The sequence below is a fragment of the Enhydra lutris genome, unplaced genomic scaffold (genome assembly GCF_002288905.1).
Source record: "Enhydra lutris kenyoni isolate GAN:26980312 unplaced genomic scaffold, ASM228890v2 scaffoldscaffold24, whole genome shotgun sequence".
Classification (NCBI taxonomy): Eukaryota; Metazoa; Chordata; class Mammalia; order Carnivora; family Mustelidae; genus Enhydra; species Enhydra lutris.
In genome coordinates, this window is record NW_019154108.1 from 5,795,706 (window position 1) to 5,809,858 (window position 14,153).

The 14,153-nt window shown below is 53.2% G+C and overlaps 1 protein-coding gene across 2 annotated transcripts; it reads right to left on the reverse strand.

The window, feature by feature from the left end:
- Positions 1 to 1,736: 1,736 nt before the first annotated feature.
- Positions 1,737 to 13,832, reverse strand: LOC111150768 (pogo transposable element derived with KRAB domain). Of its 2 annotated transcripts, none has more exons than XR_002640817.1 (6): positions 13,119 to 13,832; positions 12,727 to 12,860; positions 7,580 to 7,706; positions 6,497 to 6,595; positions 2,844 to 5,249; positions 1,737 to 1,982 (listed from the first exon to the last, which is right to left on the reverse strand). XR_002640817.1 is itself a non-coding variant. In XM_022508359.1 (6 exons), exons 1-5 carry the CDS (start codon positions 13,180 to 13,182, stop codon positions 3,778 to 3,780), a joined length of 1,896 nt encoding a protein of 631 aa, XP_022364067.1. In that variant the 5' UTR covers positions 13,183 to 13,832; the 3' UTR covers positions 1,737 to 1,982; positions 3,760 to 3,777. The 2 variants fall into 2 exon arrangements, 1 of the variants encoding a protein (XP_022364067.1); XM_022508359.1 differs by having other exon boundaries at positions 3,760 to 5,249.
- Positions 13,833 to 14,153: the final 321 nt, after the last annotated feature.

Here is a 14,153-nt window from a genome sequence, read left to right on the forward strand (position 1 = left end):
CACACACACCCCAAACTGAATGGAGAATAAAGTGTAACTCATAGTTTGAAGTGTGACCTTTCACAATGCTACCAGGTAAATAATAAATAAAACCACGATAGCCTGTTGTCTTTATTATCAAAGTTTATTGTTGGGGTCAATTTCTACCTACTGGGGAGTACAACTATGTCTCAATATGTGCTATAGTAGTTCTAGGGTAATAGCTGTTCTGCAAAATAGTTGTACTGGGACTCTGTTAAGCATAGATCATAATTAAGTCAGTGGAAGAATGAGCCCAGAAAAACCCTGACAGTAGAGCCATTACTCTAGGAAAGTTCCAGTGCTATGCAACCTGTAAGGCATCATCTATCAGCTGATGATGAGACTCAAGAAAGTGTTGGTGGAATGAAATAGGAGTCGAACCCATTTCCTGCTCTTCTCTGTAAGAAAACTATGGCTCCAAAGCAGGAACCCAAAATTAGGTCTTATAAAATCATTTAAGCTCCCGAAACAAGTAAAACAGAATATAAAGAGGAAGGGCCAGGAACCAGGACAGTGGAGGATAAATTAAGTCGAAGTGGAGGGGATGGGAACTTCTGGAATGATAAGTAGCTGGATCTGGATGCCTATTGAAGATAACAAGGAATTCAGTACAGGTGAAAGCAAATGGGGAAACAATTCCGATACCGAAAGTTATTCAGTTACCAGAAACTAAGTGAAATATCCCCCCGTGTCCTTGGAGGAAAACTGGTTTTAAAAATACGAGAAAGCGAATCACTAATAGGAAAATGAGTACCTGAGTAGAAATAGGTGTTTCAAGATGCCCAGAACAGTATAAATGAGCTGAGTCTACAGGGAGGAAAAGTGGTTATGGTAGCCTGTTATTCAGAGCTGACATTGGAATGACATTTGCTAGCAATGGCTTTGTCTATAAGGTCCTGGCATGTTTTCTGTAGCACAGAGAGCTTGGAAGGAATGTTTTCGTAACAACTTATGTGGGAATGCAAATTACTGTAATGTAAAAATTCAAAGACCTCCCATCTATTCCTGCAGGGTAGAGGATGAGAAGTCTTGAAACAGCTGTGGCTAAAGGCCCATGTCCTCTCATACCCCCGTGATAAAAATATTAAAGAAGTCAACAAAACAAGTATCAGATGAGTCAAGGAGCCTTGTACCATGTAGACAGCAGATAATTTACGGTGACTTCGTCTTCAGGCAGCCAAGAAACAGAAGAGCTTGTGTACCAGTGCCGCCCTATCATTAAGTGTAACGACACACCGGGGCCATTAAAGAAGATCCTAAAAAATTCTAGCTGCCAACCAGATTGGGAAGATAAATAAAACAGCACAGTTTATTCTAACCTGTACCTTCCTGGAACCTAGTTTGTCTGTAGAAAAGCCATCTGCTGGCACCAGGCCAGCGTATGTGAATGTTGTTATCGTTAGTATCTCCTTTTTCCAAAAGAGGAAATCTGTGAGTGGCAGGTATACACAAAGGACTCATTTCCACAAAACCTTCTCTGCAGTCTTGACCTGTGTGGATACAGGTTCTGCTCTTGGAAGCATTTTTAAAGGCAAAAGAAAACACTGACTTGAGGTTTGCTCCACAGAAAGGATGGACACCAGCAGAGTTGGGCCCATCTGAGTCTCTCGTTGGTGTTGAATAAATGGTCTCTTCTCCAGGAAATACCTTTGTTCCTTCATATTTACAGGTTTGTTTTTGTTTTTTGTTTTTTTGATGGACACATGGATTAGTCTCTTAAAAAAAAAAAAAAAAAAGGGACAGAAGCCATTTCTTCCCTAATCATTGTCTCTGCTGAACTCAGAGTCCCAGACACCTTTTCTGACACTTTGTGGATGGGCAGCGGGGCTGGGCTGTGTCATGGGGTGGGGTACACGGGCTGCTGTCCAGAGCCCTGTGGCCTTTTGCTGCGCCCTGTGCATCCACACTGAGGAATCTTCTCGAGGATTCTCCTCCTCACCTGTTTCAAATAGTTCCAATTGCTGGAAAACAGAGAGAACCTCAGTGTGAATTAACCCTTGGATTTTAGAAATCGTATACATTTTAACGAACATAATTATTCCATTAGATTTCCAAACAGATGAGGAGAGGCCAATTTTATGCCCATCTGTCCCCTCCCTCCTAAATCTCCTGTTTACTGACAATCCCTAACTACTCCCATCACGTCTTCCGTTCAACAGAGGGCAGACACCGCACAGAGAGCTGGCGGTCCCGCTGGGCAAGAAGTCACGAATGATACCAGACGTACACGCCTACCTTCCCCGCTGCAGCCTAGCCCTGTCTCCTCCCTTTCTTTCCTCTTCTGGTAGCAAGAGCTAAGGAAATTTTAAAAATGCACAAAAGGGGGAAAAAAGGTAAAATGAGAAAAGAATGAAAAACTCACTATAACCCAAAGTTTGATTTGTGTAGTGTTTAGCAGAAAAGGGAGGCAAAGTTCGTGGAGGGAAAGGGGAGGGGACATGAGGCGGGAGAAAGCAGTTTCGGAGATTCAAATGTAACAGTAAGAACCCCTCCTGGGCTCCACGGTCCCCGAGGGTCTCAGAACCGCCCTGGAGTCCAGCAGCATGAGTATACTTGGGTTTGGGGGCAGGGACGGAGACAGAAGTCTCTCCTGGAATTAATACAGCAAGGAGCAGGATGAAAGACTTGTTAGCATTTGCTTCGAGAAAAAAGCAAGGAGGATAGAACCATGCAGTTATGCTACAGAAGGATGAAGAACGTCAAAATAGTTTTAGGTCCTCTGTGAAAGGAGGAATGATCTCTCATACTGAACACTGTGTCTCTGGAAACAAATGAACTGACCATTAGGCAAACGAGAGCAAGACGGTAAAATGAATCTGTACCTGGTGGGCTGTTCTCTCATCTTGAGCTGTGTATGGGGGGGGGTGGAGGCTCCCCTCCACTTGTTCACTTTGGTGAACAGTCACCGGTGTCGTCTCTCAGTCCCCACTCCCCACTTCCTCTTAAAGCTGCTCCCCTTCTATATTCAACTCTGAAAATTCCAGGCCTATTGTCCTAGTCCTTGGACTTTATTCACTGTAGTCCTAGATATGTGCCCTGTTTTCTTTTTTTGGTGCAAAGATTCAATTTAGAAATCTCTCTCTTCAGACGTCAGTGGACTACAAGAAATTACTGCAACTGCTCCCTGCATCCACGTGAAGGTCACTAGGAGACTAAGATGACGTTGGAAAACACCCCTGAATTCCTAGGGAAAAGCAAGCCTAAGCTACCGTTCTCACGTCCCAGTGGGCTTCCGCGGACCACTCCAGGACGGAGAGCCGAGGCCCACAACGCCGTGCTCTCCCCCACGACGGCCCTACAGGCCCCAGAAAGGGAGCACAGTCACTCCAAGGGCATCAGATAACATAACCCCGCCCTAAATGCGCAACATGATTTATAAGGGAAAGAAGGAAGTTGGCTTCAGGACAAAACTTTTTGTTTAAATGAGCAATGTCAGACTATATCCTTTCGGGCCCAAATAATTTGAGCACGATGGCGCTCAGAGGAAATGTTCTGGTAGCTGACTCTGTTCATTTTAGGTACCGTAGAAGCGCTCCCCGGTCCAACACCCACAGATAAGCCAGGCAACGGCAGGCTGATGTCAGGGAGAAGCCGATGGCCGGGCGTCGATGGCGCCCTTACCCCAGGCTAGAGAGCTCTTGGAACAGGAGACAGTAGCGGCAAGAGGAGGGGTGTCTGGGGAACCCGAAGAGGGCTGTCACTGGAGGCGCCAAGTGCGTCCTTGGGGCCCCCCATTACCTGGGCTCTCCCCTCAGGTCAGTTGCCCTCCGCTGCCGCCTCCGCCTCGCATTCCTTGGGCGCCTCCCCGCCTCCTGGAAGCTCGCTCTCGATCTCCCACAGGACGTCATCTTCGTCTTCCAAGTTGCTGGAGATGTGGCACTTCCTGAAGCCCTGGACGATGGACTCACTGGAGATGCTGTTCCAGGCGACCATGACCCACTCCAGGAAGAGACCCAAGGGCGGCTTCTTGGCGTTGCCCGTGGGGCTGAGCGCCAGGTTGCCGGCCAGCAGCCAGTTGGAGTACTGGGCCCGGACGCTGTCGTTGAGCGGCTTGTAGACCACCACGTCCAGCACCTGCAGCTGCGAGGTCAGGCCGCCGGGGATGATCACCATGTCGGTGTTCATGCTCTCCATGGAGCTCTTGACCGAGTCGGTGGCGTGGCCGCGGAAGCCGTTGACGATGAGCATCCCGCGCTGCTTGGGCGCCGCGCCCGTCCGCCGCCGCCACACCACCTCCAGCCAGTCCTGCATCAGGTCCTCCGTCATCCAGCCGTAGCGGTGGCAGCGGATTTCCATCCCGCTCGGGAACTTGCCGGGCGGGATGTACGTGCCCCGCAGGATGATGTAGGGCGGCAGCTTCCGCCCGTCCGCCAACACCCCCAGCATGGCCGTGATCTTGAGCTTCTCCCTGCCGGGCGTCTTGACCAGCACCGGCTTCTCGCCCTGGTTGTCCACCGTGACGCGCGACGGCACCTCGAGGCAGATGGGCGTCTCGTCGGCGTTGCCCATCTGGGCCACCTGGTAGTCGTGTGCCCGGCGCAGCGCCAGCACGCTCCGCTGGTAGGTGACGAGCTTCTCCGTCAGGTCCTCGGGCAGCTGCTGCGGCACCGGCACCTTGTGCCGCAGGGACAGGTCGTACCGCCGCATCATGCGCCGGCACCAGCCCAGGCTGGCCTTGAAGCCCTTCTCCGGAATGTTCATCTCCTGCGCGATCTCCAGAGCCTTCAGCTGCATCGCCTCGCGGGTGATGGGGTCGCCCTTGGCCTGCATGTACCTGACGTACTCGGCCACTCGCTGGTCCACCAGGGCGAAGCGGCCGTTCTTGGGGCCGCGGAAGGCGCGGCGCATGGCGTGCGCGTTCTGCAGCTGCGGCTTCACCTTGCGCCAGTCGCGGACGTTCTTCTCCAGCACCCCGAACTGCTTGGCGGCCTGGCAGTTGTTGGTGCCCTCGGCGAACTCCACCACCATGAGCTTGAAGCCCGCGTCGTAGCTGCGCCGCATGCCCCGGCTGAACTGGAACTTGCCGGCGAGGTCGTCCGCCGAGAGCTCGCAGCCCGGGAAGCCCATGGCCATGTAGAAGGGGTAGCCCTCGCTCCACTCGGGCAGCTCCGTGAGGTCGCGGGGCAGCCGCAGGCCCAGCCCGTCCAGGGGCTGGGGCTGGGGAAACTGCGCGGCGGCGCCCATGGGACCCGCCCAGTCCGCGGCCTTGACGTCCGACTCTTCGGTTTCTGCGGACAAACGGGGAGGGGCGGAGAGCACAGCACTTAGCGGGACCTCCGGCCTATCCCCCGCGAGGGGTCGATGCCGGGAAGGTCTTAGCCTGAGGGTCACCCGAGCAGTAACTCTAAAACAGACAGCATTCCTAAGCCCTTCCTCATCTGCCAATTCCCCTACGACCAGAAGCGAATACATTCAGGTCGGTGGGCTCGAAAGGGCCAGAGCCGGGAACTGAACACAGGTACCCAACGTGGGTCACGCCATTAACTGTTTTGTGGGCCATGTTTGGGTCCAAATACTTTTTTGTGGCTGAAAAACCAAATATAACCCACACTACCATAAAACAGTACAGAATTTAGATGCATCATGGCCCGAATCACATCCCTTAAACCAAGAAAACCTACAGCAGAACCATACTTAGCACAGGTAAGCCTCTAAGGCAGAAAACTAGTTCCTTCCCACCAACATCAGAACTGGGTTTCACTGTATGTGTCTATTTAGAAGGTGGTCACAGAAATAAAATAGTGCTTGGGAAAATTACCCTTTCTCACCAAAACTCAGATGCCATCTGTTGCAAGACACACCATTAAAAAGGGGGGGAAAATGCCATTAATTCTAAGAGGAATTCTTAATTTCAGAGATATTAACAAAGTGGGGGCAGAGGAATGTCTTAGAATCAATGAAATACGGCATTTTAGACTCTTAGCTAGAGAGAAGAGGTGAGTAAAACCACTGGCTGCTCGAAACCTGTCTTTACCAACTACTACCCTCCTAGCTACGGCATCTGACAAAGGACCGTGAGCATCTCAGACACAGTTGCTCACATACGTACTGCATCTGCTCCTGCTTTTCCTACCCAAGGTGGAAGGGACCAGAAACCAGGGGAGGTTAATGCTGGCCACGTGCTTTGTGCCATTATCTTCCTCCGTCTTCAGAGGTGCGTGCTGCACTGCCGAGGGGGCCTCCTTCACCCAGGACGTGCGCTGGGTCACATGCCAGAAGCTTCAGGGTGCTTCCTGCACGCTGCACACTGACTTATTACCCACAGTGCACAGAGAAAGAAACGGAGGCTCAGAGAGGTGAATGAGATGGCCTAAGGTCACACAGCACTGGCAAGAAGATTCTAAAATCCCAAAGCCCATCATCTTCCTGCCTCACAACCCTGCCTTACTCTCAAACGCCCACACCACGTATATGGAAACGCACTTCAGCTTCACCGTGTTCCCACTGGACGGACGCTGGAGTGCTTTAGCTGTACCTGCCAAAGGTCCTCCTTGGAGCTGCCACTCGTCAGAATTCTGAGACTCCTTGTCCCCTTCCAACCGAGTGATCATGTCTGGCTTAGGGAATGGGAATTCTGTTTACAGGAAATAAAACAGGTAACAGCTGTGTGTTACTGTCTCACAGCACTGCCGAAAGAAGTATTTTACAATCCTTGAGAAATACCCTCCCATGCACAAGCCATTCTCGATGCGGAAATGTATAAAAGATGGGGGAAAGGGGCGCAGGGGTACTTAAAGAAAAAATATGATAGGAAGTAAGTCTGTCCAAGGGAACTGACGGATCTCTGCTAGCGAGGGCTGGTCCTAGCAACAACAACAAAACGAACTGCGTGGAGTGGGGAAGTGGGCGGACGAACATTCTGGAACATATATGTGCAAACCAGGAAATGCCCCCAGCTGGCTCCATTCTTATCACATGGCTTATGAATGCTGGAGGGGGAAGGATTCTTTGGGGGCACGTTCCCAAGGGGCTGAGGCCTGACAGGGCAGTAAGGAGACTGGACTTCCCTCCTAAGGAATCTATGAAACACAGGCCCAGACCTGTGCTGACATTTTTGAGGTCTTGTCTTTTTTTTTTTTTTTTTTTAAAGATTTAGTTATTTGAGAGAGAGAGCGCATGTGCATGTGGTACATAGGAGCAGAGGGCCAGGGAGAGACAGAGAGAGAGAGAGAGAAAGTTAGTTCTAAGCAGGTACCACGCTGAGCACAGAGCCTGATGCGGGGCTCTGATCTCACGACCCTGAGATCATGCCCTGAGCTGAAATCAAGAGTTGGTGCTTAACCGACCGAGCTGCCCAGAGGCCCCAGGTTAGGACGTTTTTAATGGGAATGCCTGGGTTGAATAAGCAGAGTTCGGAGAGCCGGCACAAGTTGCTGGGTAGAAGGACACAATATTTATATCCTGCCTACATCAAAAACAGGAAATTAAACGGGCAGAGGGACTGAGGAGACAGAGTCCACGTTCAGGAGAAAGTGATGTCGGACACACCAGAGAAGAGACATGGGAACAACTCTCTGGGCTCCGAGCTTCCAGGAGACAAAGGAAAACAAAGCTTTACCCAGGGACAGGACAGTTTCATAATTCATCCTCATGACTTCCCGGTAGAGGGCCTTCTGTTGCTCGGTCAAAACTTCCCACTCCTCATCGGAAAAATATATGGCCACCTCATCGAATAGGGCGGGCACCTGAAACAGGGAACAGGCCTTTCTCAACGACTAATAGGCACATGCAGATACAGACTCACATACTTTCATTTCACAGGGGAGGGGCCGTGACCTGGGGGACACGCTCTGTCCACTTGCTAGGCTACTAGAGGCAAAACAAGCACACGGCCCAGGTCTCACGGGCCCTGCTGAGTGTCTACTACTGCCTCAGTCCACAGATCAAGAGAGCAGCACCTTGAGAAGAAAAGCTCCCCAGCACTGATCACCAGATCACCAGGCTGGGACACACACGGCAGGGACAGCTGATCCCAGCTCAGCCCCCGCTGTAGGCCCAGGAGCAACTGCCCCCAAACCACCTGAGTCAACCCCCCACCCATACAAGGGGCCCAGCCAACCCCTGCCTGCCTGGAGTCAGCAGATCCCTGGCCCAGGGTTGGGGTGTGGGGGTGTTCCTGGCCCTGTTCTCCTTTCCAGGGGCACTAGCCCTACCGTTTGACTCAGAACCCAAAGCCCAGGGAGGAGCGAGTGAGCGAGAAGGCCTCGTTTGGCCTTTTCTAATCTCCAAGAGCATGAGTAGGAGGCAAGAAGAGCTAATTAGAGCTTAAATTTATGTAATGAGACACTGGAGCAAACTGGTTTGCTTTCATGCCTAGACCTTCGGCAGAAAGCCCTAAGGACAGAGAAGGCCACTCTACTCCTCTCCCCACTGCCCCCGCCCCAGCAGTGGGAATGGGCACTGGCCCCCAGGGGCAGCCGGGCCACCAACCCAGCGTCCTCTCGTCCACTCAGCTGTGTGCTCTTCTTTTTACTGTGCTGTGCCTTTCAGCCACTCAAAGTCTTACTCTGAAGTTCATCATGTCAGTGGTAAAGAAATCACTGGGTTTCAGGCTGGTTCCTTTGTATTGTGGCTTTCAAAGCTATTCCCCAAGGCTGAGTCCAGAGCTTGAGTGATTATGAGACCGTTTTTCATCAGCTTAGAAAATTAGTGTCTGCACAGCCGTAGCTTCTTCGGGTGTCCAGCCCTCAGTCATTTGGGCACTGGCATTTCTCCTTACTCCCAAAGTCCACGTCCTCCCTTCCCACTCCCAGGGCACCCTCTACGTAGGGAGCACTTCCTAGGACAGGCCCTGTAACTGCTTCATCTGTTTTCTCCAACAATCCCATTTAATCTGGGAGGAAATGGGCTCAGAAAGGCCCTGTTGTCAGTCCCAGTCACACAGCCAATGAACTGCAGCCCTGAGGTTTGGACCTAGCACTCTCTGGGTTCCAGGCTCCAGACCCTACAAAGCAAAGCGGCCTCCCCGGTGACCAGCCCTCCACTCAGCCCCACCTCCACGCACAGCGGGACTCAATGCCTGCAGGTCCCAAGCAAACCACACCCTGACCTTTCAGGTCCCTGCACATGGCTCTCCCCACAGCTCTGAGGTCTTCCCCACTCCCGGCCTGGCTAACACCCAAGCAAGCCCGCCTGCCCCGGGCTGTGCGCCTGCCTGCACGTTCCCGTGGCGCTCGGAGTTCAGCACCGGGGCGGCCTCATCACAACGCAGTGTTCTTCCGGCTCCCGCGTCCGCGTCTCCCACTGGAACACAAGCTCGCTCAGCGCAAACTTATGTCCACCACATTTCCCTACGCTTAGGACACTTCTTGACGATCGCGATCACTGAACAATGTGTTTGTGATTTAAGCAAACATTATCCGATTTTCCCTTCTCTTGTTCCACTTAGAATGGCTTCAAAGAATCATGAAATGTTGTCTGTCACTAAACCAAGCCTCCTCTTTGAAGTACGCGTGAAATACTAGAAGGAAAAGGGCTTGATCTCTAGGTCTTCCTCGGGCTTCATCAGTCTGGAAAGCCAGGCAGCCAGTTATTTTCCACCCCGCCCCTTCCCATTTCCCAGGCTTTTGAACAACTCTCTCTTTGGCCTTTTCTCTCCCTAGGAAATTCCAGATCTAGGCCATACCTATTTATAGTCCTTTTCCCTGTGCTGATGAAATGGGACACAGGACTGGCTAAGCCCGTCATTTCAGAGGGTCTATCGATACTCACAAAGGTAACCGGCCTGGTAAGAACATCAGGAGCCCTGAAGCCCCGAGAAGGTGGCTGGAGGCTGGCTGGGGCCAGATTCATGTCCTCATATTTACGACTGATGCCCAGAGCCTCTTCAAACAAGCCCACATTATGCTCCAGAGACACACAGTACCGTGGCTGAGACATTCCCTTCACAGCGAGCCTCTGTGAGAACGGAGCAAGCCTTCAGCCAGGCCCCGTGGCGCAGCCTCCCTTCTCTCCAGAGGCTTTTCATCGGGCTAAGCACAGCAGAAGGTAAACAGGGCTGGCCCTGCGCAACACTCAGAAGTCAGGCTGCCTGTGTCCAATGCCCAGACACCCTTTCCTGGCCTCCCAGGTAGGGACCCTCAATCCCTGTCCCCTTCCCTCTCCTCAGAACAGGACACCTCAGACACGTTCTCTCCTTCGGCTGTGTGCGGCCCTGCTTTGCCGGCAAGCTGGCGTCCAGTGCCCCTCCAGGGGTGACCGTCAGGCAGCACGGAGACGCCACACAGCCTCGCCGAGGATGCGGCAGAGCCACCCAGCGAAGGTGGCAGGGAGCTCAGGGCCAAGGGCTGTGACCGGTGCACGGGGAGAGGGCCCGCTGGACGCCAGGCACCAGGCAGGGCAGTCCCTCTTACACGTTTAAGTATCTCACGGAATCCTTTACGTAACATGAAGAAATGGGACCCGCTACCCTACCTTTATGGTGAGGAAACAGCTGCTCCGTACCTGGCCGGCAGTCACCATCAGAGTCTGATCCCAAAGCCCAGGCTTTCTCAGCAGGCCACTGAGCTGCGGGAGCTGCTCCCAACTCTGCCCACAAGCTTTCCTCTTGGGGGCTCCTGCTCGGGCCTCCTCGTGTCTGGAGTGCAGGCCTCCTCCCTTTCCTTAGCCAGTGCTACTCATGGCCAGTGCTACTCAATTCAAGAAAGATTTTTTCCTTTTCTCGCCTTGAAACTCTATTTTCTACTCCAAGTCTCCTATGGAACGTTATCCTAATACATAGCACAGATCTTACATCAGAAAGGCTTTTATTGATCGCCCTGACCCCACTCTCTACAACCAAACTACCTATCTGAGGAAGATTCATTTCCTTTCTTTCCCTAGTTTAATACCCCTAAAGCCGGGTTGTCAACCTCGGCACTGATGGATGACAGGGGGGCTGTCCTGCACACTGTAGGTGTTCAGCAGTGTCCCTGGTCTCTCCCTAGGAGCTGACCCAAGTCACGAGAGCCCAAAATGTCTTCAGATATTGCCAGATGTCCCCAGGAGGGGACAGGCCTGGGAGTCAAGCTACCCACTGCTCAAGAAGGCACGCTTGCCTCCTGCCAAGAGCCTCTTGAGTTCTCCAGCCTGAATGAGGCCCCACTCCACGCTCCCTAGATGTTCTGGGTTGGCCGAATCAGCCTTAAAGCCCAAGGATTCTCCTGCCTTGAGGTCTCACTCCAAGCTAGATGGGACTGACTCCTGTCCTCCAAGGTCTCCCCGGCTGTGGGGGAGCAGAACTAGGGAGGAGGCTGGGACGGGCAGAGAACACAAAAAGACAAGGGCAGTGCAGCCTACACAGCCAGACTATGAGCCCAGAGCCTAGTGCTGTACTGTTTTTCTTTTCTTTTTTGATTGAGGTATAACGTACACACAACAAAATACACTACTTTTAAGGGCCCAGCTCAATAGGCATTTTTAAGACCAAATATCAGTGCACATGCGTATCCTTGGGGCAGAGTAGATAACCTCTCTGCTCCCCAGTTCCCTTGTGTGGGAGGGGAGCCAGACTGGACATTTGGGAGGACCAGGATTCTAGGAATACCGATCTCTTACTGGAAACAAAGAATATAGTGGCTACTGATAACGTTGACATATAAAACTAAGCAGGGAAAAGGAATGGCAATTTGTTGCATGTTTCAGATTTTCACCGTTTGTGCCCAAACGGCATGATGTCCAGTAGGTACTGTGAATAACCATACACAAGCATAACGATAAACACCCATTACAGCTACATTTCCCCCCTGAAATGTCCAGAAGCTCCCATGGCACAAGGCCACAGGAGCCCTGCTCACTTCTCAAGGTAAGGCTTCTAGAGAGCTCTGGGCCACAGCTGAGGCCTGCCACAGGCGGGCCGGCTGGGGTTAGGATGGACTGTGTTGCATTCACTTTTTTCTAAATTCACTCTAATTCTACCACACTCTTCTGGAAATGCAGCTCCCCTGTGCATGCTGTCACGAGCGGTGGTCACAAAGAACCAACTGGCCTCACGTCCTGAAGCTCTCTGCGTGTCAGCTCAACATCCCAAGTCTTGTTTCAAAGGGGTCCCTTCAACCAGCAGCAGACCCTCTCCTTCCCAAACTCAGTCAGGTTCCTTGAGCCCTCTTCTCTGCCAGGCCACCACGTGGGCTCCTCTCCTGTCCTCAGCCTGCCCAGCCTGGCCTTTAGCAAGAATCCCCCTATTCTTGGTATCTCCGCTGAGTAACTTTCCGTCCACTGACCCCTCCACTCTGGCTCCTTGGCTAGAAATCCCCGCTGGTCTCACTGTATTCGGTGTTGAGCTCCAGCTCTCTTTCCTACTGCAACAGTCTTGACACCTATCGCAACAGTCCTGAACAGTCTTCCTTACCATCTTCACAAGCGTCAGGATAACTTTTTTCTTTAACAGAGGTCAGCAAGCCCAACGGTTTGGTAGCTGGTGTTTGCAGCATGCCTGGCACTGAGCAGGATATAGGGGACTCGGGGGGACAGCAGAGAGATAAGCTCTCTGCCTCTTGGATTTCCAATCTGAATGATGATAAGAGACCATTCCTATAACCGGCTCTTCCATTCTCCACAGTGCCTTTTAAAGCCACAGGACTGTTTTCTCAGGAATGCAAACATACCGGGCTGGGCTGGGCTATTTTTACTTCCTATGCCTGCCTCAGGAGGAGACTTAAAACAAGCCTGGCTCCCAGGCCTGCTTCTCTCCTCCCAGCTGTGTGGACCCCACACCTTCTCACTTACCCATCCACCCTCAGAGCAGATCCGGACTTTCTGCATATCTGTGGGGCCATCCTCCAGTTCCCGGCTCTGAATCTCTTCTTCCTCTTCTTCTTCTTTTAGGGTCAGATTGAGAGTATAGGCTGTGGACTCCATCTCTGCAAGATTCAGTTGAGAAAAATCAAGGCGCTGGTGTGAACTCTTCAAAGCCCAGGATGGGGGTGGCTTGTGTGCACAAAGCTCTTAGCCCTGAGCCCTGTTCAGGCTGGAGTGAGGGAAGGAATGGAGTCAGGCCTGGGGAGGAAGGGATTTAGGAAAAGCACCAGGAAGCTGGAAGGTGACATATTTTAATTATGATAAGAGGGGCTGCAGGCAGATAGCACACCTGACTGCCTTCAAATATTTAAAAAAACTACCTGTGGAAGAGACCAGACTGGTTCTGTAGAGACCCAGGGGCAGAACAGGCCGGTGGGTAAACATTCCTGGAAGAGGTTTTTCAAGAGCGCTGTGAACGACAGAATTTTCTCACAGCCGGCGCCGCTCAGACATGAAATCAGTGGCAGGAGAGGGGTGCTGGCCTCCTACCCACCAAGGTGTCTGGATACAGATAGGTCACTTCCTCAACCACGCTGTGTCTACAGGCCAGATAAGCATCAGGAAGGTTGGTGGGCCCAGGATACCCATCACCTGGGTTTTCCAAAGTCAAAGATTCTGCCGTGAGCTGGTGCAGAAAACAGAGTCATTCTGCCCGAGACTCAGTGACACATAGTGAGGTGTGTGCCTGCATACCCAAGAAGGTGCCGCTTATCTGCTACCCCCACCACCGCCCCCCCCCAGGGAAACGCCTCTGGGCCGCAAACACTCTCGGGCCAGAACAGCGGGCCAGTACAAAGGGCCGCGCTCCTGCCCTCTAGGGGCGCGGGCAACTCCTAGGTGTGAGGGAGTGCGCATCCCGGAGGCCGTATCCAACCGGGCTTCCAAAGAAAAGAGGCCTCCAGAGTTCGAAGTGTCCTTTTTCGAGATTTCCAAAGAGGACCGGCGAACGCGACGGGTCTGGGGCAAGCGGACCGGGCTTCAGGTCTCCGGAGCTGGGGCCCGAACTTGGCCGCGGCCTCCCCCGCCCGCTCCTGGGCAAGAGGTGGGGGCAGAGGTGACACCGCCCGGCAGCGACGGTGTCCCCCGGCGAGGCGCCCGCGGCCGGGGCCGCCGCCCACCCGCCCACGGCCCCCGCGCCCCGCCCGCGGCCGCCGCGCCCCCGGGCGCGCTCGGATTTCTCCAGCCATCTTGTCCCATTTCCCTTTCTCCCGGGTCCCGCGCCGGGAGCGCCCCCGCCGCCCCCGCCTCCCCCCGCGGCCCAGCCCCTCCTCCCCGTCGGGCCCCCTCCCCGCCCTGGCGCACCTGCCGGGCGGCGGGAGCCGGCACCGCCTGCCAACCGGGCGGGCCCGCAACAA